The 23,859-nt window shown below is 47.6% G+C and overlaps 1 protein-coding gene across 1 annotated transcript in view; it reads right to left on the reverse strand.

Annotated features, from left to right (window-relative positions):
• NUP214 (nucleoporin 214) overlaps positions 1–23,859 on the reverse strand; it is a 395,449-nt gene that overhangs the window by 172,604 nt on the left and 198,986 nt on the right. Inside the window, exons 12-15 of the mRNA XM_063936801.1 lie at positions 19,701–20,637; positions 18,375–18,541; positions 14,575–14,645; positions 297–368 (exon numbers count right to left, since the gene is read on the reverse strand). Coding sequence (XP_063792871.1) covers positions 297–368; positions 14,575–14,645; positions 18,375–18,541; positions 19,701–20,637 — 1,247 coding nt within the window. The remainder of the gene's footprint in view (positions 1–296; positions 369–14,574; positions 14,646–18,374; positions 18,542–19,700; positions 20,638–23,859) is intronic.

Raw genomic sequence — 23,859 nt, forward strand, 5'->3', positions numbered from 1 at the left:
AACTAAAAACTGTCAGTTCAGTCTGCTGAACAGATGCACATCTATTTTACATACACTGCTTGTTTTGAGTGTTTGGATGAGCACTCTCTTTGTGCATCCTTAGCTGCACTGCCCCTTTTTTAACTGCATATGATTAGAATAGTTTTTTAATAATACTACATCAACAGCAGATTATTCTACAGCTTTACTACTTTTACTGTAAAGAACCCTTTGCACAGACACAGGCATTGTTTCTCCTCCAAAACAGAAAGCATTACTGTGCATTTTTTAAATGTGCATTTCTTTAGTACACTCACCTCATCTTTTATTGCGTTAAGAATAGGATCATTATCCTTCACCCGATTGTCCAACGAGGCATTTGCCACAGGCTGCAAGGAACAGGAGACAAATTTACACAGGTGACAATAGCTAACCAATCGATATTGCCTATTGCATCTTAGGGGGATGACAGCCTAATAAGACCTTTGTGCTTGAGTTAAATCTTTAAAATTTACAAACATGTAATGGTTTAAGAAGAGAAAGATAAGTACTAACCAACATGCTTCTGTCATTTTTCAAACACAACCTATCCCTCTCCAAGCTTTGATAAATTTCACCCTATGTAATAAAACAAGACATTTGTGTATTATGCTGGGTACACACTGGTAGATATATTGGCCAATTAATTGATCGGCCAATATATATTTTGCTGATCTGCAGGTGTGTACAAGCAATATGTCTGTGAATTACGTCTTTCACGGATATATTGCACCTGCTGGGCAACACAGCAGATTAGCAATATATCTGCAGATATATTGGTGCATCTTTCTGTGTGTATGATCCACTCCCAACAGCATATATAGCTGCAAACAAATTGGACATCAGATACTTTATATCTTTAATGGTGCCCATACACTGAACTGCCAAAGTGATTACCATGCGATCATGCGATAGATCGCATGGTAATCACGTGATGGGCACGTCACCGCCGAGTGGGAGCGGCCTCCATCCGCTCCCGGCGGGGGCCCCTCGCAGTGCGATATATCGCATATGTTTTTAAAAACACATGCGATCGCACTGCGATTCGATAAATATTAAGTGCAGCACATACTATCTTGAGATGCGAGATTCGACTGGCGTGCCCGCGCGTCGCAAGGCATCTAAAATGTGCATACAACCCTTCGATTTCTCTCACAGATCCGGTCGAAATCGAAGGTTAGCACAGATTATCTCACAAGCATATGGGCATCATAAGATATATTGGCGCACCTTTCTGTGTGTATGAACAACCGAACTGCAGATATATCAATTGAATTGCAGATATATCTGCCAGTGTGACCCAGCTTAAGACACAAAAAATAAGATTTTAAACCTACCGGTAAATCTTTTTCTCCTAGTCCGTAGAGGATGCTGGGGACTCCGTAAGGACCATGGGGTAAGGAAAGCTCCGCAGGAGACATGGGCACTTTAAGACTTTAGAATGGGTGTGCACTGGCTCCTCCCTCTATGCCCCTCCTCCAGACCTCAGTTAGGACTGTGCCCAGAGGAGACTGACAGTACGAGGAAAGGATTTTTGTTAATCTAAGGGCGAGATACCTACCAGCCACACCATACACACCGTACAACATGGTATATACGAACCAGTTAACAGCATGAACAACAGCATTAGCCAGAGACTGATCTCAACCGTAACATAACCCTTATGTAAGCAACAACTATATACAAGCCTTGCAGAATTTTTCCGCACTGGGACGGGCGCCCAGCATCCTCTACGGACTAGGAGAAAAAGATTTACCGGTAGGGTTAAAATCTTATTTTCTCTTACGTCCTAGAGGATGCTGGGGACTCCGTAAGGACCATGGGGATTATACCAAAGCTCCAGACCAGGCGGGAGAGTGCGGATGACTCTGCAGCACCGATTGAGCAAACATGAGGTCCTCCTCAGCCAGGGTATCAAACTTGTAGAACTTTGCAAAAGTGTTTGAACCCGACCAAGTAGCAGCTGGGCAAAGCTGTAATGCCAAGACGCCTCGGGCAGCCGCCCAAGAAGAGCCCACCTTCCTAGTGGAATGGGCCTTTCCCGAATTTTGGAACCGGCAATCCTGCCGTAGAATGAGCCTGCGGAATCGTGTTACAGATCCAGCGAGCAATAGTCTGTTTAGACGCAGGAGCGCCAACCTTGTTGGCTGCATACAGGACAAACAGTGCCTCTGTTTTCCTAACCCTAGCCGTTCTGGCGATAGAAATCTTTAAGGCCCTGACTACATCAAGGGACTTGGAATCCTCCAAGGCACCCATAGCCACAGGCACCACAATAGGTTGGTTCATATGAAATGACGAAACCACCTTAGGCAGAAAATGAGGACGAGTCCTCAACTCTGCTTTATCCGCATGGAAAATCAGATAGGGGCTCTCGTAAGACAAAGCCGCTAAGTCGGACAACCGCCTTGCAGATGTCAAGGCCAATACCATGACCACTTTCCAAGTGAGAAACTTCAATTCAATTGTTTGAAGAGGTTCAAATCAGTGTGATTTAAGGAACTGTAACACCACGTTAAGGTCACACGGTGCCACTGGAGGCACAAAAGGAGGTTGGATGAGCCACACTGCCTTTACAAAAGTCTGGACTTCTGGGAGAGAAGCCAATACCTTCTGAAAGAATATAGATAAACCCGAAATCTGCACCTTAATGGAGCCTAACGTCAGGCCCATATCCACACCTGACTGCAGAAAATGGAGAAAACTACCCAGTTGAGAATCATCCTTAGGGCATTCTTGGCTTCACACCAAGACACATATTTTCTCCCGATATGGTGATAGTGTTTCGCCGTTACCTCCTTCCTAGCTGTAATAAGAGTAGGGACGACTTTATCCGGAATACCTTTCCTAGCTAGGATTTGGTGTTCAACCGCCATGCCGTCAAACGTAACCGCGGTAAGTCTTGGAACACACAGGGCCCCTGTAGTAACAGGTCCTCCCTGAGAGGAAGAGGCCACGGATCTTCTGTGATCATTTCCTGAAGATCTGAGCTCCAGGCCCTTCGAGGCCAATCTGGAACAACGAGTATTGTGTGCACTCTTGTTCGTCTTACGATTCTCAATATCCTTGAGATGCGAGGAAGTGGAGGGAACACAGAGACCGACTGAAACACCCACGGTGTCACCAGGGCGTCCACTGCCACTGCCTGAGGGTCCCTTGACCAGGAACAATACGTCCGAAGCTTTCTGTTAAGGCGTGACGCCATCATGTCTATTTGAGGAAGTCCCCATCGACTTGTCACCTCTGCAAAAACTTCTTGTTGAAGTCTCCACTCTCCTGGATGGAGATCGTGTCTGCTGAGGAAGTCTGCTTCCCAGATGTCTACTCCCGCAATGAAGACCACTGACAGAGCGCTTACATGATTTTCCGCCCAGCGAAGAATCCTGGTGGCTTCTGCCATTGCTGCTCTGCTTCATGTCCCGCGGTTCACATGCGCCCCAGCTGTGACGTTGTCTGACTGTAACAGAACAGGTAGGTTGCGAAGAATATTCTCCGCCTGTCGGAGGCCGTTGTATATGGCCCTAAATTCCAGTATATTGACGTGTAGACAAGCCTCCTGGCTTGACCATATTCCCTGAAAATTGTTTCCCTGTGTGACTGCTCCCCATCCTCGGAGGCTCGCGTCCGTGGACACAAGAACCCAATCTTGAATGCCGAACCTGCGACCCTCTAGAAGGGGAGTACTCTGGAGCCACCACAGGAGAGAGAGAGAGAGAGAGAGAGAGAGAGACCCTGGCCCTGGGGGACAGGGTATCTTCCGATGTATCCGCAGATGTGACCCTGACCACTTGTCCAGAAGATCCCACTGAAAGGTCCTTGCATGGAACCTGCTGAATGGAATGGCCTCGTAGGCCGCCACCATCTTTCCCAATACTCGAGTGCATTGATGAACTGACACTCTGTTTGGCTTTAACAGGTCTTTGATCATGTTCTGGAGTTCCTGGGCTTTTTCCACTGGGAGAAAAACCCCTTTGTTTTCCCGTATCCAGAATCATGCCCACAAAAGACAGCCGAGTTATCGGAACCAACTGCGACTTAGGTAGATTTAGAATCCAGCTGTGCTGTTGTAGTACTCTCAGGGAGAGAGACACGGTTTTTAATAACTGTTCCCTTGAACTCGCATATATCAGGAGATCGTCCAAGTATGTGATACTTGTGACCCCTTGCTTGCGCAGGAGCACCATCATTTCCGCCATTACCTTGGTGAAAATTCTCGGGGCCGTGGAAAGCCCAACACCTTCAGGGAAAGTGATACTCTGTTCAGGAACTGCTCTAGATCTCGCTTTTATTAGGAGATCGTCCAAGTACGGGATAATTGTGACACCCTGCTTGCGCAGGAACACCATCATTTCCGCCATTACCTTGGTGAAAATCCTCGGGGCCGTGGAAAGCCCAAACGGCAACGTCTGAAACTGGTAATGACAATCCTGTACAGTGAATCTTAGGTATGCCCGATGAGGAGGATATACAGTATGGGGACATGAAGGTATGCATCCTTTATGTCTAGTGACACCATAAAATCCCCCCCTTTCCAGGCTGGATATCCTTGCCTTGAGAGATTCCATCTTGAGTTTGAACCTCTTTAAAATAGGTTTAAGGATTTTAGATTCAGAATTGGTCTGACCGAGCCATCCGGCTTTGGGACCACAAATAGGGTTGACTAAAACCCTTTTCCTGTTGCACTAGGGGAACCATGATAATCACTTGCTGTTGACACAGCTTTAGTATGGCAGCCAAAACTATTTTCCTCTCCGGGGAAGTAGCTGGCAAGGCCGATTTGAAAATCGGTGTGGAAGCACCTCTTTGATGGATTTGGTAGAGGCCGGGGAGGACATTTTTCCTGTGAACTAGTCGTAGCCGGTGTTCTTTTCCCTCTACCTCTGGCGAGGAAAGAAAGCCACGCCCCTTACTGAACTTACGTTACCGAAAGGACTGCATCTGTTATTAGGGTGTTTCCTTTTGCTGTGGGGGAACGTAAGGCCGAAAAGACGACTTACCCGCGGTAGCTGTGAAAACCAGGTCCGCGAGGCTCTCCCCAAATTAAACTTCACCCTTGCAAGGTAAAGCCTCCATATGACTCTTTGAGCCAGCATCACCTGTCTATTGACGGGTCCGCAGGGACCTACAAGTAGAACCTGCCATGGCATTAGCTCTTGAACCCAAAAGCCCAATATCTCTCGCAGCCTCTCTCATATATAGTGCTGCATCCTTGATGTGACCTAAGGTCAACACCATACTATCTTTATCCAGGGTGTCAATGTCATAAGACAAGTTATCAGTACAAGCTGTAATTGCGCTACCTACCCCTGCCGACGCTATTGCAGGTCTAAATAGGGCTCCCGTAGTCGCATTTTTTATTGCAATAATCATATATTGAATACTTTCGCGACCCATGGGTGCAACCTTGCATCATCCTAGTCGACACTGGAGTCGGAATCCGTGTCGGTATCAGTGTCTGCTAACTGGGTAAAGGGACGTTTGTGTGACCCTGAAGGGTCCTGGGACACAGTAAAAGCCATGGGTTAATTCCCTGCTTGTCTTTGGACTCTGCTTTGTCCAATCTGTAATAAAGCCACATTAGCATTCAAAACATTCCACATGTCCACCCAATCAGGTGTCGGCTGTGCCGACGGAGACACCACCACCATCTGCTCTGCATCCTCCCTAGACGAGCCTTCCGCTTCAGACATGTCGACACACACGTACTGACACCCCCACACACACTGGGATAAATAAATATGGGGACTGACCCACAATAAGGCCCTTTGGAGACACAGAGATAGAGTATGCCAGCACACACCCAGCGCCACAATATACTGAAACCAAGGTCCCTGCCTAAATAGCGCTTTTTATATATATATATATATATATATATATATACATACATATATATATATATATATATACATATACATATATATATATATATATATATATATATATATATATATATATATATATGTATGTATGTATGTATATATATATATATATATATATATACATATGTACGTACGATCTGCACCAAATAAATGTGCCCCCCCCCCCCCCCCCCCTCGTTTTTGCCCCCTGTTATTGTTCAGCAGGGGAGAGTCCGGGAGCACTTCTCTGCAGCATGCTGTGGAGAAAATGGCGCTGGTTAATGCTGGAGGATCAAGCCACGCCCCCTCGACGGCGGGCTTCGGTCCCGCTCAATTTCTTTATACTGGCGGGGATTTTATACTAAACTGCCTCCACAGTATCCGAGAACTGTGCCAGTGCTGTTTTTGAGGTAATAATTGCTGCCCAGGGCGCCCCCCCCTTGCGCCCTGCACCCGTACAGTGCCGTGTGTGTGTGTGTGTGGGGAGCAATGGCGCGTGTACCTCATTGAAGATCTGAAGTATTCTGCCGCCTTTGAAGTCTTCTTTCTTCTCATACTCACCTGGCTTCTATCTTCCGGCTCTGTGAGGAGGACGGCGGCGCGGCTCCGGGACAAACGGCGAGGGTGAGACCTGCGTTCCGACCCTCTGGAGCTAATGGTGTCCAGTAGCCTAAGAAGCAGAGCCTATCATTTAAGTAGGTCCTGCTTCTCTCTCCTCAGTCCCACGAGGCAGGGAGCCTGTTGCCAGCAGTGCTCCCTGAAAATAAAAAACCTAACAAAAGTATTTTCAGAGAAACTCAGTGGAGCTCCCCTGCAGTGCATCCAGTCTCCACTGGGCACAGGATCTAACTGAGGTCTGGAGGAGGTGCACAGAGGGAGGAGACAGTGCACACCCATTCTAAAGTCTTAAAGTGCCCATGTCTCCTGCGGAGCCGTCTATACCCCATGGTCCTTACGGAGTCCCCAGCATCCTCTAGGACGTAAGAGAAATATTGCTATAGCATTGCTTGATCTAAAGGATATAGGGCCTAATTCAGATATGTTCGCTCGCTAGCATTTTTTGCTGCGCAGCGATCAGGAAAACTACTGCGCATGCACCGCAATGAGCAGGCGCGTCATACGGGTACAAAGCGGATCGTTGCTGTGCACTGGTTCTAGTGAAGAATCCATTCGCACAGCCGATCGCAAGGAGATTGAAAGGAAGAGGGCTTTTGTGGGTGTCAACTGACCGTTTTCTGGGAGAGTTTGGAAAAACGCAGGAGTGTCGAGGCGTTTGCAGCGCGGGTGTCCGAAGTCAATTTCAGGCTCGAATAGGCTGAATTGTTCGCATCGGCTAAGTAGGGTCAGAGCTACTCAGAAACTGCACAAGCTGTTTTTGTACAGGGCGGCTGCACACGCATTCGCACTCTTGCAAATCTAAAATACACTCCCCTATAGGCGGCGATTATCTGTTCGCATCGCTGCAAAAAAATAGCTAGTGAGCGAACAGATCTGAATTAGGCCCATAACGCGGTTGCAGGAGATTCACAATTTCATCCAAACATGCAGCAAGAACCTCAGACAAGTGTTTGTTATTGGGATAAGTATTTTTTTCCCCTCTAAAATGTAAATAAAAAATGTCTGAATTGCATTTTAGATTTAACGTATCTGGACAAAAATAAGAATTTACTCACCGGTAATTCCATTTCTCGTAGTCCGTAGTGGATGCTGGGTACTCCGTAAGGACCATGGGGAATAGACGGGCTCCGCAGGAGACTGGGCACTCTTAAAAGAAAGATTAGGTACTATATCTGGTGTGCACCGGCTCCTCCCTCTATGCCCCTCCTCCAGACCTCAGTTAGGGAAACTGTGCCCGGAAGAGCTGACATTACTAGGAAAGGATTTGGAATCCAGGGTAAGACTCATACCAGCCACACCAATCACACCGTACAACTTGTGATAAATATACCCAGCTAACAGTATGAACAACAAATGAGCCTCATTTTACAGATGGCTCATAACAATAACCCTTTAGTTAAGCAAAAACTATATACAAGTATTGCAGAGAGTCCGCACTTGGGACGGGCTCCCAGCATCCACTACGGACTACGAGAAATAGAATTACCGGTGAGTAAATTCTTATTTTCTCGGACGCCTTAGTGGATGCTGGGTACTCCGTAAGGACCATGGGGATTATACCAAAGCTCCCAAACGGGCGGGAGAGTGCGGATGACTCTGCAGCACCGAATGAGCAAACTCAAGGTCCTCCTCAGCCAGGGTATCAAACTTGTAGAATTTTGCAAAAGTGTTTGAACCCGACCAAGTAGCAGCTCGGCAAAGTTGTAAAGCCGAGACCCCTCGGGCAGCCGCCCAAGAAGAGCCCACCTTTCTCGTGGAATGGGCTTTTACTGATTTAGGATGCGGCAGTCAAGCCGCAGAATGTGCAAGCTGAATCGTGCTACAGATCCAGCGAGCAATAGTCTGCTTTGAAGCAGGAGCACCCAGCTTGTTGGGTGCATGCAGGATAAATAGCGAGTCAGTTTTTCTGACTCTAGCCATCCTGGAAACATAGATTTTCAGGGCCCGGACTACGTCCAGCAACTTGGAATCCTCCAAGTCCCGAGTAGCCGCAGGCACCACAATAGGTTGGTTCAAATAAAACGCTGATACCACCTTTGGGAGAAAATGGGGACGAGTCCTCAATTCTGCCCTGTCCATATGGAAAATCAGATATGGGCTTTTACATGACAAAGCTGCCAACTCTGACACACGTCTAGCTGAGGCCAAGGCCAACAGCATGACTACCTTCCACGTGAGATACTTCGACTCCACGGTCTTAAGTGGCTCAAACCAATGTGATTTCAGGAAATCCAACACAACGTTGAGATCCCAAGGTGCCACTGGAGGCACAAAAGGGGGCTGAATATGCAGCACTCCCTTAACAAACGTCTGAACTTCAGGCAGTGAAGCCAGTTCTTTTTGAAAGAAAATAGATAGGGCCGAAATCTGGACTTTTATGGATCCCAATTTTAGGCCCATAGTCACTCCTGACTGTAGGAAGTGCAGAAATCGACCCAGCTGGAGTTCCTCTGTTGGGGCCTTCCTGGCCTCACACCAAGCAACATATTTTCGCCATATGCGGTGATAATGTTTTGCTGTCACATCTTTCCTAGCTTTTATCAGCGTAGGAATCACTTCATCTGGAATGCCCTTTTCCGTTAGGATCCGGCGTTCAACCGCCATGCCGTCAAACACAGCCGCGGTAAGTCTTGGAACAGACAGGGCCCCTGCTGCAGCAGGTCCTGTCGGAGCAGCAGAGGCCATGGGTCCTCTGAGATCATTTCTTGTAGTTCTGGGTACCAAGTTCTTCTTGGCCAATCCGGAACGATGAGTATAGTTCTTACTCCTCTCTTTCTTATTATCCTCAGTACCTTGGGTATGAGAGGAAGAGGAGGGAACACATAAACCGACTGGTACACCCACGGTGTCATTAGGGCGTCCACAGCTATCGCCTGAGGGTCCCTTGACCTGGCGCAATATCTTTTTAGCTTTTTGTTGAGGCGGGACGCCATCATGTCCACCTGTGGCCATTCCCAACGATTTACAATCAGCGTGAAGACTTCTGGATGAAGTCCCCACTCTCCCGGGTGGAGGTCGTGCCTGCTAAGGAAGTCTGCTTCCCAGTTGTCCACTCCCGGAATGAACACTGCTGACAGTGCTAGCACGTGATTCTCCGCCCATCGAAGAATCCTTGTGGCTTCTGCCATTGCCATCCTGCTTCTTCTGCCGCCCTGGCGGTTTACATGGGCGACCGCCGTGATGTTGTCTGACTGAATCAGCACCGGTTGGTTTTGAAGCAGGGGTTCTGCTCGACTCAGAGCGTTGTAAATGGCCCTTAGTTCCAGAATATTTATGTGTAGGGAAGTCTCCTGACTTGACCACTGTCCTTGGAAGTTCCTTCCCTGAGTGACTGCCCCCCAACCTCGGAGGCTTACATCCGTGGTCACCAGGACCCAGTCCTGTATGCCGAATCTGCGGCCCTCGAGAAGATGAGCACTCTGCAACCACCACAGCAGAGACACCACTGAAAGATCCTTGCATGGAACCTGCCGAAGGGAATTGCTTCGTAAGAGGCCACCATCTTTCCCAGGACTCGCGTGCAGTGATGCACCGACACCTGTTTTGGTTTCAGGAGGTCCCTGACCAGAGATGACAATTCCTGGGCCTTCTCGACCGGGAGAAACATCTTCTTCTGTTCTGTGTCCAGAATCATGCCCAAGAACAGCAGACGCGTCGCAGGAATCAGCTGCGACTTTGGGATATTCAGAATCCAGCCGTGCTGTTGCAGCACTTCCCGAGATAGTGCTACGCTGACTAACAACTGCTCCTTGGACCTCGCCTTTATAAGGAGATCGTCCAAGTACGGGATAATTATAACTCCCTTCTTCCGAAGGAGTATCATCATTTCGGCCATTACCTTGGTAAATACCCTCAGTGCCGTGGACAGACCAAACGGCAACGTCTGGAATTGGTAATGACAGTCCTGTACCACAAACCTGAGGTACTCCTGGTGAGGTGAGTAAATGGGGACATGCAGGTAAGCATCCTTGATGTCCAGCGACACCATAAAATCCCCCTCTTCCAGGCTTGCAATAACCGCCCTGAGCGATTCCATTTTGAACTTGAACTTCCTTACATAAGTGTTCAAGGAGTTTAAATTTAGAATGGGTCTCACCGAACCGTCTGGTTTCGGTACCACAAACATTGTGGAATAGTAACCCCGTCCCTGTTGAAGGAGGGGAACCTTGATTATCACCTGCTGGAGGTACAGCTTGTGAATAGCCGCCAGTACTACCTCCCTTTCCCTGGGAGCAGCTGGCAAGGCTGATTTGAGGTAACGGCGAGGGGGAGTCGCCTCGAACTCCAGCTTGTATCCCTGAGATACCACTTGTAGAACCCAGAGATCCACCTGTGAGCGAACCCACTGGTCGCTGAAGTTCCGGAGACGCGCCCCCACCGCACCTGGCTCCACTTGTGGAGCCCCAGCGTCATGCGGTGGACTTAGTGGAAGCAGGGGAGGATTTTTGTTCCTGGGAACTGGCTGTCTGGTGCAGCTTTTTTCCTCTACCCCTGCCTCTGGGCAGAAAGGACGCGTTTCTGACCCGCTTGCCTTTCTGAGGCCGAAAGGACTGTACCTGATAATACGGTGCTTTCTTAGGCTGTGAGGGAACCTGAGGTAAAAAAGTCGACTTCCCAGCTGTTGCTGTGGATACGAGGTCCGAGAGACCGTCCCCAAACAATTCCTCACCCTTATAAGGCAAAACCTCCATGTGCCTTTTAGAATCAGCATCACCTGTCCACTGCCGAGTCCATAATACTCTCCTGGCAGAAATGGACATTGCATTAATTCTAGATGCCAGCCGGCAAATGTCCCTCTGTGCATCCCTCATATATAAGACGACGTCCTTTATATGCTCTATGGTTAGCAAAATAGTATCCCTGTCGAGGGTATCAATGTTGTCTGACAGGGTTATCAGACCATGCTGCTGCAGCACTACATATCCATGCTGAAGCAATTGCAGGTCTCAGTATAGTACCTGAGTGTGTATATACAGACTTCAGGATAGCCTCCTGCTTTCTATCTGCAGGCTCCTTTAGGGCGGCCGTATCCTGAAACGGCAGTGCCACCCTTTTAGATAAGCGTGTGAGCGCCTTGTCCACCCTAGGGGATGTCACCCAACGTAACCTATCCGTTGGCGGGAAAGGGTACGCCATCAGTAACCTCTTAGAAATCACTAAATTCTTATCAGGGAAACACCACGCTTCTTCACACAATTCATTTAATTCATCAGATGGGGGAAAAGTCACTGGCTGCTTTTTCTCCCCAAACATAATACCCTTTTTAGTGGTAACCGGGTTAATGTCAGAAATGTGCAACACATTTTTCATTGCCGTAATCATGCATCGGATGGCCCTTGTAGACTGTACATTTGTCTCATCCTCGTCTACACTGGAGTCAGACTCCGTGTCGACATCTGTGTCTGCCATCTGAGGTAGCGGGCGTTTTTGAGCCCCTGATGGCCTCTGAGACGCCTGGGCAGGCGCGGGCTGAGATGCCGGCTGTCCCAAGGCTGTTACGTCATCGAACCTTTTATGTAAGGAGTTGACACTGTCGGTTAATACCTTCCACATATCCATCCACTCCGGTGTCGGCCCCGTAGGGGGCAACATCACACTTATCGGCTCCTGCTCCGCCTCCACGTAGCCCTCCTCATCAAACATGTCGACACAGCCGTACCGACACACCACACACACACACAGGGAATGCTCTGACTGAGGACAGGACCCCACAAAGTCCTTTGGGGAGACAGAGAGAGAGTATGCCAGCACACACCACAGCGCTATATCACACAGGGATTTACACTATACTGAGTGATTTTTCCCAATAGCTGCTTATTATGCAATTGCGCCTAAATTTATGTGCCCCCCCTCTCTTTTTTACCCTTGTTGTACTGGATACTGCAGGGGAGAGCCTGGGGAGCTTCCTTCCAGCGGAGCTGTGAAGAGAAAATGGCGCTGGTCTGCTGAGGAAGATAGCCCCGCCCCCTCAGTGGCAGGCTTCTCCCGCTTTTTAGAATGTTAATGGCGGGGTTTTTTGCACATATACAGTGTTATACACTGTATTATGTGCTATTTGTGCCAAAAAAGGTAATCTAATTGCTGCCCAGGGCGCCCCCCCCAGCGCCCTGCACCCAACAGTGACCGGAGTGTGTGGTGTGCTATGGGAGCAATGGCGCACAGCTGCAGTGCTGTGCGCTACCTTAATGAAGACAGGAGTCTTCAGCCGCCGTTTTTCATCTTTTTCTTCTGTCTTCTGGCTCTGCAAGGGGGACGGCGGCGCGGCTCCGGGAACGGACGATCGAGGTCGGGCCCTGTGTTCGATCCCTCTGGAGCTAATGGTGTCCAGTAGCCTTAGAAGCACAAGCTAGCTGCAAGCAGGTAGGTTTGCTTCTCTCCCCTCAGTCCCTCGAAGCAGTGAGTCTGTTGCCAGCAGATCTCACTGAAAATAAAAAACCTAACAAATACTTTCTTTTCTAGTGAGCTCAGGAGAGCCCACTAGGTGCATCCAGCTCTGGCCGGGCACAGATTCTAACTGGGGTCTGGAGGAGGGGCATAGAGGGAGGAGCCAGTGCACACCAGATATAGTACCTAATCTTTCTTTTAAGAGTGCCCAGTCTCCTGCGGAGCCCGTCTATTCCCCATGGTCCTTACGGAGTACCCAGCATCCACTAGGACGTCAGAGAAAAATAAATAAAAAAATATTACACCCATAGAGTAGTTAATAATATCATCTTTGTAACAGTATTTAAAGTATCCCCTTAAGACAGGGGTGGGGAACCCGGCCCACCAGCTTGTGTCAGTGAAACACGTCGCCGCTCAGTCCGGCGGCAGCGTGTCTCAGCTGTCAGAACAGGGAGGAGAGCGCGGCTGTCGGGTGGGTGCGGCGGCGTGTAGTACTTCAAACCAGCCGCTGGTCCGTGAGCCAATCAGAGCTCGCGGACCGGCAGCCAATCAGGAGCCGCGGCTGCCGGTCCGCGAGCTCTGATTGGCTCTCGAACCGGCGTCTGGTTTCAAGTCCTACACGCCGCCGCCCAACATATCCGCGCTCTCCTCTGTGTCCCGCCGAAAGGAGCACGGTAAGAAGCACGGAGGGGAGAGGGGAGGGCATTTGTATACCTGGCACTGTGGGGGCATTTGTATACCTGGCACTGTGGGGGGCATTTGTATACCTGGCACTGTGGGGGGCATCTGTATACCTGGCACTGTGAGGGGCATCTGTATACCTGGCACTGTGGGGGGCATCTGTATACCTGGCACTGTGGGGGGCATTTGTATACCTGGCACTGTGGGGGGCATTTGTATACCTGGCACTGTAGGGGGCATCTGTATACCTGGCACTGTGAGGGGCATCTGTATACTTGGCACTTGTATACCTGGCACTGTGAGGACATCTGTATATCTGGCACTGTGGGGGCATTTGTATACCTGGCACTGTGGGGGCATTTGTATACCTGGCACTGTGGGGGCATCTGTATACCTGGCACTGTGGGGACATCTGTATACCTGGCACTGTGGGGACATCTGTATACCTGGCACTGTGGGGACATCTGTATACCTGGCACTGTGAGGGGCATCTGTATACCTGGCACTGTGAGGGGCATTTGTATACCTGTGGGGGCATCTGTATACCTGGCACTGTGAGAGGCATCTGTATACCTGGCACTGTGGGGGCATCTGTATACCTGGCACTGTGAGGGCATCTGTATACCTGGCACTGTGAGGGCATTTGTATACCTGGCACTGTGGGGGCAATTGTGGATCTGGCACTGCACTATTGGGGGCATATGTGTATCACGTCCCATTTTAACTGGCCACACCCATTTTTTGGGCGCGTGCGCGCCTCCGGCGCGCACACACAGTACCTCTAAGGGGCAGACCTACTGGGGGGCAGGGTAATTTTTTAAGTTGAGAATTTTTGTATGGCCCCCGAAGGATTTTATAAATATCCAAATGGCCCTCGGTAGAAAAAAGGTTCCCCACCCCTGCCTTAAGACATTCATGAGACAGGCTTGGAAACACTGCCGTAGAATGGCACCATTTCAGATGTAATTAAATATATATTTATAAATCACCACTAAGCAAAGAGCCCCAAACTTACCTGTGATGGTGCTTGCCTCACCGCGGGAGGATTTACTCTTGCTGTGGGGGTGTTTGGTGTAGCTTGTGTAACTGCACGGAAAACAAAGTATCAATATAGTCTATACATAAATACTAAAAAAAAAAAAAACAACAACAAAAAAAAAACGCATAGTTCTCTTTACAATTTGTATTTAAATCCTATTCTCATGCAAAGCAACATGGTACTGATCCTGTCTGTAAAGGGCCCTACACACTGGCGGATTACACTGAAAGATATGAACGCTCTCGTTCAATAATGAACAAGATATCGTTCATATCTTTCAAGGAGTATGCACAAACGATGAACGATGCGCGGCCCATCGCTCATTCATCGTTGGTGCAGAATCGTTTATGCATGCAAACCAATATGGACAATAGAGTCTATATTAGCATGCAGGGCTATGGAGCCGGGTTTTGGTGGGAGAGAAGAAACTTCACTCACTCACACCCCCCCCCCCCCCCTGCTGCCCGGCCAGTGTGTAGGGCCCTTTAGTCATCACCAGTTATCCCCAACACCAGGGGATAAATTCTCATAGGTGGAGGAAGGGTGTGTGTGTGTGTGTGGGGGGGGTTAGTTAAGTCAGCAGGAGGATACAAAGCAGCACCTCTATTGCTCTGTCCCTGTAACGTGCAGTCACTGCATAACAGACATTGATTACCATGGAGTCAAAAGTTAAAGTAAAAAGGAGATTTAAAAGAAGAAAAGAGCAAAATCAACACTGCATTAGACCATACAGTGCCGAAGTGCCTACTCCTGAAGATAAACCGACTTTCTAGGTGCCTACGGGTATTAAAGGGAGCAGGGGAAGGGAGGGGGGGGGGGGGGGCTGTAGTTTCGGACTGTGTATCATTTTTTATTTGCTAAAACTGCCCAGACTACAGGCTGAGCATCTATACGTAAGCATGCCTTGTACCCCAAGTTGACGAAAGACAAACAATATCTGTATAAGAAACAACGGAAGGGGGCGCTAGTGTGCTGACTGTGTGATAATGGATAAAATGTGTCTATAATATCACTAAATACCGTTACTGACTGCAGCTCAAAACTTTTTGAGTAGCTGTACCTCAAAAGAATGGGTCAAACAAGATAGAGAAAAAGAGCGCTGTCCGTGAGGATATTTGTATTTATAAAATATATTTAATGAAAAAACTACATACCACATATATATTTTACATACACATATTAAACATTCAAAAACATATACAATTAAAAACATCACATATAGCAACTGCAGAATATACTAGGCTGATCCAGACACTAAAATGTAAATATTCTCTTATGCTTGAAACGGTCTTGAGTCCTAGCACATTAGTACTGTTGTATTCTCGTGCCCTTCGTTTGATATAATGTTGCTTCTTTTTTTTTTTAAAAACCCAAAGCTGCGAAGCGAGTCTCTCCAAGCAATTGTTGTGGTTGGAATTGTAAGAATGTATCACAGATCATTTGAAAGAGTATGAACTCACAACACAGTCTCAAATGGTACCTTATAAGCAAGGGTGTGGATCATTAGATCGAGTGTCTAGGTCGACAATGTTTAGGTCGACCATTATAGGTCGACAGGGTTGGAAGGTCGACAGGGTTTCTAGGTCGACAGGTTACCGTTCCAATCGTAGTCCAAGTGGATCGTTAAGTATGAAAAAGTTCAAAAAAGAAAAAAAAAAGTGAAAAACTCATGTCGACCTTTTGACTTGTCGACCTAGCACATGTCGACCTAGAAATCCTGTCGACCTTCCAACCTTGTCGACCTTTAGTGGTCGACCTAGACAGTGTTGATCTTCAGACCGGATCCCATAAGCAATTAGCAATGAAAGCAAACAGACAGTCTCTTCACATATGTTATATATACATTACGGGACATATACATGAGACCTCCGCGGTGCACAGACTAAACGAAGGTTAGAGATATTGCAGACAACCTAATTGGATCACGGGACCCACTAATGGGAATTCCGGCGATGCATAACATCAAGTGGGTAAGTCATTGCGGTCCAGCTCCCGCACACCATTCACTTGTGATTATCAACTTGACTGAATAAAACCGTAAAAACACCACGTTTAGGAGCATTTGCATGGAGTGGAACTATATCAGTAATTATATATAAATATTTCTTTGGATTAATATGTGAAGTTCTACAGGGGCGGAATACTGGGAGTGGAGATTTCAGTCACGTATGTGGAGAGACTGTTTTCTTTCAATGCTAATTGCTTATAAGGTACCATTTGAGACTGTCTTACGAGTTCATACCCTTTCAAATGATCCGTTATACATTCTTAAGGCCAGTACTGACGGGAGAGATGTGTGCTGAGCGATCTTAACACAGACCGCTCAGCACACATCTCTCCCCCCGCTCAGCACAGCGTGTTGTGTGCCGAGCGAGGGGGGCGCTCACTTCACACAGCGCTGAAGTGAGCGACCTGCTAGAATGAGCCGGTGATAGCGATGTGCGGGGCCGCGAATTGCTAACGCTGAGGGGCATACACACGACAGATACGTGCTTAAAATCTAAGCAATCAAGTCAGACTGCTTAGATTTTAAACACGGTTCTCTCCGTGTGTACCCCCCCTTTACAACTACCAACCACAACAATTGCTTTGAGAGACTCACTTTGCAGCTTTGGATTTTTTTTTAAAAGAAGCAACATTATATCAAACGAAGGGCAAGAGAATGCAACAGTACTAATGTGCTAGGACTCAACAGTTTTAAGCATAAGAGAATACAGTATTTCAAATTAGTGGGTGGATCAAATATATTCTGCAGTTGTTATATGTGATATTTCTAATTGTATATGTTTTTGAATGTTTAATATCTGTATAAGATACATTAGGTCTGAATCAGAGGTACAAGCAGTAGCGGCTGCGTCTTTATAATATTGTCGCAACTGATTTTAAGCCTACTGAGACGCCCACTTGCAGCAGCGCTATTCTGTCTCGGTGGGTCTCTAGATGCACCATCAGTCACAACATTAAAATTTGCACCAGCCCTGTACCAGGTGCGATTTGTCAGTCTGTGCATGGCGTTCGGTATCAGTGCTACGGTGTCAGCGACATGCCTGCTGTATCCATTTGGCAGGTCGACCCTACTTAGGTCGACAGTCACTAGATCGACCACTATTGGTCGACACTGACATGATCATCATGGACAAATTGTCGACACATGAAAATGGTCGACACATGAAAAGGTCGAAATGGCTTTAAAAAATAATAATCAAAAATAGATTTTTTTTTAACTTTTTCATACTTTACCATCCACGTGGACTACGATTGGGAATAGTAACCTACAAGGGGACGCGGTACAATAACTGGGGTTCCTTGTCAAGTTCCTGAAAAAATGACACCAAAAACAGTTCAAAAATCCATGTTGACCTTTTCATGTGTCGACCTGTCCCGTGTCGACCATGTCCATGTGTCGACTATTTGTCCATGTTGACCTAATGACTGTCAACCTTAATATGGTTGACCATTCATAACAGAACCCATGCCTGCATACCTCCCATTAAAATTAACAGCTCATGCCTCCAAATTTGAGCGCTAACAAACAGGACGCATGCGCAGACATAACATCAGACCTCATCACTGCGTCCACCTCTGAACCTCGTGCACTGGGAGTTTAGTAAACGCGTGGAATCTGGAGAATGACTGTTTAGGTATTGCAGGTGTATGTAGTTTGGGTACTCTCCACATTCTTTGGTTTACAATTGTACGCGATGCCCTCCATTGTATGTTTGCTGCCGTCTCCCTCAAACTCTGGAAAACATTTAAGAATCACGCCATCTGATTACCATCTGCAAAGGGCCTGCTGGGAGCCACCCCGGTCGGAGATGGTGAAGGCACTGCACTGCCACTGGCAATTGGTGCAGTTGTGGACTTGGCTTGAGAGGTGAAAGAGAAATTCTGGGCACTGGAAGCAAAGCCTGGCATCACTTGGTGTGTGTCTACAGCACTGAACCTATAATACAAAACAGAGCAATCAAACTGCACACGGAAACACAGGGGGTAATTCAGAGTTCACATCTACGATCATTTACTCTGACATGCGGGGGGACGCCCAGCACAGGGCGAGTGTGCACCGCATGTCAGGCCCTACCCCCCACCCCCGCACAAGTACAAAAGCATCACACAGCAGCGATGCTTTTGTACTTGACAAGTAGCTTCCTACCTGCACAGCGCCTGTGTTGCTAGCAGGAAGCTACTGGTAGAATTCCGGGTTGCACCGGCTGCGCTTGCGTCCCAAAACAGCGGCCAAACGCCGCACTCCCGCCCAGCGAACGCCTCTGCCTATGAGGCAGAGGCGATCGCTGGGCTGAGATGTCGATAGCATTTCTAGCATGCACATGCGCACTGCGGCGCGGGTGTGGATCATCAAATTGACAGTATCTAGGTCGACAATGTTTATGTCGACCACTATAGGTTGACAGTCACTAGGTCGACATGGATGGAATGTCGACAGGGCTTCTAGGTCGACATGTGGTAGGTCGACAGGTCAAAAGGTCGACATGAGGTGTGTGTTTTTTTAGTGTCGTTTTCTTCGTAAAGTGACTGGGAACCCCAATTAGTGCACCGTGTCCCCTCGCTCAACACAGATTACCATTCCAATCGTTGTCCACGTGGATCATTAAGTATGAAAAAATAGTAAAAATTTTTTTTTGTGTGTGTGTGTGAAAAACTCATGTCGACCTTTTGACCTGTTGACCTAGAAACCCTGTCGACCTTCCATCCATGTCGACCTATACACTGTCGACCTTCAGACTGGATCCCCTGTGGCGCATGCGCAGTTCAGACCTGATCGCCCGCTGTGTGAAAACGCACAGCAGTGATAAAGTCTGAATTAGCCCCACAGTGCAGTCATGTTACAGCACAGGAAAGACAAAATGAAATGGCTAAAACCGAAGATTGGTGACCTTATGTGGCTACAGATGCAACTATGTAATTTTGTGTTTAAACAATAGGGGGATTTAGATTCAGAATCTTATCTCAAGAACTATGTACTACACACAGAATGGAAATTTTGGAATCTAGAAAGCAAAATAGGTCTGCAAGAGAATAATATGTATGCAGTACAATGTTTATGTACTATAATCAGTTTAATCTCTAACAGTTGTACGTACTTATCTTTGAGGTTCACTTTGACAGATGAGGTGGGTACAAAGCTAGAATCTGTTGCTTGGGTGGAGCTGTTGGAGTTTTCTGGCTTTGGACTAGCAGAACCAAAATCTACAGGAGCCTGCGTCGAAAAGGAAAATGACTGGGAACTGGGTTGCTTAGCTGAAGTCCCAAATAAACCAGATGATGAATTGCCAGAAGTATTTGTGCCAGTAGGTTGCTTAACTGAAGGCCCAAATAAGCTAGATGATGAATTGGCAGACGTATTTGTGGCAGATGGCGTGGAAAAAAGACTGAAAGCCTGCTGAGTAGCTTGAGGTTTTCCGGCAACACTTGCAGCAGGAGTTCCAAATGATGGTGGTGTAGCTTGAATTTGGCCAGTGAAACTTGTGGCAGGAATGCCAAAACCTGGCTCCGTCGCTTGAGGCTTGCTACCAACACTTGTGGCAGGAACACCAAAACAAGTTGCAGTAACTTGAAGATGGCTAGGGAAACCTGTAGAAGGCATGCCGAAACCTGGTGCAGTAGGTTGAGGTTTGCCAGCAACACTTGTTGTAGGAATCCCAAACCCTGAAGCAGTACCCTGAGGTTGGCCAGTAAAGCCTGTTGCAATGCTGAAGGCCTGAGTGTTGGTTTGAACTTGGCCAGGGACAGTTGTAGCCAGAGTGCCAAAAGCATGTGGAGTAGCCTGAAGTGGCCCAGAGAAACCTGTGGTAGGTACAGAAAAAGCCGTAGATGCAGTTTGAGGTTTGCCAGCGAGATTTGTGGAAGGCAAGCTGAAAACTTGAGTAGCAGTCTGAGGTTTTCCAGAGAGGCTAGAAGCAGGAATACTGAAGCCCAGGGAAGCAGGTTGAGGATTTCCAGCTAGATTGGAAACCGGAGTACTGAAAGCTGGAGTGACAGCTTGAGGAATGCTGGGAGGAGTAACTGCAGGTCCTGGTGCTGCAAAACAGGACAATCAACATATATAGAAATAGGTCATAATTTGTCTATTCAGTGACCAACTTTTATAATTACTGCATTAACAGTTACTAACATCCCCAGTCCAAAGCTTTAATAAGCGGAGAAACACATACTAAAAGTACAAATTCAAATATGTTCTGCCTTATGCCTTTCTTATATTAAGCAGGTCTGGGCATACATACAGACATACACACATACATACATATATACACACATACATACATCTAGAACTGCCGACTAGAGGAGCAGGTAAATTCTCCAACCAACAGAAGCCTTATGGTGGGTACACATCAGACAATACCGCAGATCGGAGAGACGTAACTTCCACACTGTCTAATGTGTACCCTCAATGACGCGCTCCCGTCGTCACATATGATGTTCTGCACGTCAGATGTGACGACCCGGCAGAGAACAGCATGCTCTGGATGCGGTGCGTGGTTGCGTGCTATATCATGCTTTGTATACAGGAAATCAATGTATCTTTACATCGGTCGTTGTCAGCCGCGATCCAGGTTGTTGTAATGTGTACCTGGTCTTACATTACAGATACTGAACTGCATGTTTCCTGTTACGGACAGACCCAAGCACCACAGCAGGGTGTGCTGCAGCCATTCCAGCGCAGTACAAGAAAAAATGCGGGCACAAAGAGAGACATATTGGGCCAGATGTCCGAGTTGGCTGGAGGTGCGGGTTCCTGACCGAACTGTGACTTCTTTAAAACAGCAATCATGTACAAGGTAAAACCATGCCTTGTACATGAATGGGGCTTAAAGAAAAACAAACAACAACAAACGTCCGAGTTTGGCCGGGAAGCCGCACCCCCAGCCAACTCGGAGGTCATTACACCAGGCCCATAGTATTTTTATCAAGACAAAGCAAGTCAGAACAAAAGATATCTGGATAAGGTTTTCAATGTCATAATTCAGCGATATCCCTTATCTTACCGAACTGACAGACCAGCATTTTCATAATTACCGGTTCAATGCAACAAGAGTTACTTATTTATACATATAACTAGAAAAAATAGGATTTTAATACCTACCGGTTAATCCTTTTCTCTTAGTCCGTAGAGGATGCTTCAAGAACCATGGGGAATAGACTGGATCCGCAGGAGACATGGGCACTTTAAGACCTCAAAAGGGGTGTGAACTGGCTCCTCCCTCTACGCCCCTCCTCCAGACCCCAGTTATAGGAACTGTGCCCAGGGAGACTGACATTTCAAGGAAAAGGAGTTATTCAATTTTTAAACTAAGGTGAGATACATGAAAGCTCACACCTCAAACACGCCGTACAACATGGCATTCAACTACAACGCATGCAACGGCATGATCAACATCAGCCACAAACTGACTGAACTTAACTCAACACGAGTGTAACCATAACCAAACTGCAGATACAGACCGCACGGGGACGGGCGCCCAGCATCCCTTTACGGACTAAGAGAAAAGGATTTACCGGTAGGTATTAAAATCCTATTTTCTCATACGTCCTAGAGGATGCTTCAAGAACCATGGGGTTTATACCAAAGCTCTAGAACTGGCGGGAGAGTGCGGATGACTCTGCAGCACCGATTGACCAAACAAGAGGTCCTCCTCAGCCAGGGTATCAAATTTGTAAAACTTCGCAAAGGTGTTTGAACTCGACCAAGTAGCAGCTCGGCAAAGCTGTAATGCCAAAACCCCTAGGGCAGCCGCCCCTGAAGAGCCCACCTTTCTGGTAGAATGGGCTTTCACCGATTTCGGCAACAGCAATCCAGCCGTAGAATGAGCCTGCTGAATCGTATTACAGATCTAGCGCGCAATAGTCTGCTTGGAAGCAGGAGCCCCAATCTTATTGGGAGCCTACAGGACAAACGGTGCCTTTGTTTTCCTAATCTGCGCCGTTCTGGCGACATAGATTTTCAAAGCTCTAACCACATCGAGAGACTTCGATTCCGCCATAGGCTGGTTTACGTGAAATGATGAAACCACTTTTGGCAGAAATTGCTGACGAGTTCTCAACTCTGCTCTATCAGCCGCCAACTCAGATACCCGCCTTGCCAACAACATGACTACTTTCCAAGTAAGGAATTTTAACTCAACCTTACGCAAAGGTTCAAACCAATGAGATTGCAGGAACTGCAATACCACATTAAGATCCCACGGTGCCACAAATGGATGTTGGCTGTGCAGCACGCCCTTCACGAAGGTCTGAACTTCTGGAAGGGAGGCCAATTCTTTCTGAAAGAAAATTGATAAGGCTGAAATTTGTACTTTAATAGAGCCTAACTTTAGGCCCGCATCCACACCTGCTTGCAAAAAATGGAGCAAACGCCCCAGTTGAAATTCTTCCGTAGGAGCCTTCTTGGATTCACACCAAGACACATATTTCCTCCAAATACGGTGGTAATGCTTTGCCGTTACTTCTTTTCTAGCCTGAAGAAGTGTGGGAATGACTTCACTGTGAATACCCTTCGGGCTAGGATTTGGCGTTCAACCGCCACGCCGTCAAACACAGCCGCGGTAAGTTTTGATACACGCACGGTCCTTGTTGTAACAGGTCCTCCCGTAGAGGAAGAGGCCAGGGATCTTCTATGAGCAACTCCTGAAGATCTGGATACCAGGCCCTCTTTGGCCAATCCGGAACAATGAGTATGGCCTGAACCCTTGTTCTTCTTATAATCTTTATCACCTTTGGAATGAGTGGAAGTGGAGGGAACACACAGACCGACGGAAACACCCACTGTGTCACTAGGGCGTCCACCGCTATTGCTTGAGGGTCCCTCGACCTGGAACAATATCTCTGAAGTTTCTTGTTGAGGCGGGACGCATCATGTCTATTTGAGGAATTCCCCAACGAATTATCACTTCTGCAAAGACCTCTCGATGAAGACCCCACTCTCCTGGATGAAGATCGTGTCTGCTGAGGAAGTCTGCTTCCCAGTTGTCCACTCCTGGAATGAAGACTGCTGTCAGAGCGCTTGCATGTCTCTCCGCCTAGCGAAGAACTTTCGTGGCCTCGGCCATCGCCACTCTGCTCTTTGTTCCGCCCTGGCGGTTTATGTACGCCACTGCTGTTATGTTGTCTGACTGAATCAAGACGGGCAGACCGCGAAGATGATGTTCCGCTTGCAGAATGCTGTTGTAAATAGCCCTTAATTCCAGAATGTTTATGTGCAGACAAGCTTCCCGGCTTGACCATTTTCCCTGAAAGTTTCTCCCC

This window comes from Pseudophryne corroboree, chromosome 8, assembly GCF_028390025.1.
Source record: "Pseudophryne corroboree isolate aPseCor3 chromosome 8, aPseCor3.hap2, whole genome shotgun sequence".
Taxonomy (NCBI): domain Eukaryota; kingdom Metazoa; phylum Chordata; class Amphibia; order Anura; family Myobatrachidae; genus Pseudophryne; species Pseudophryne corroboree.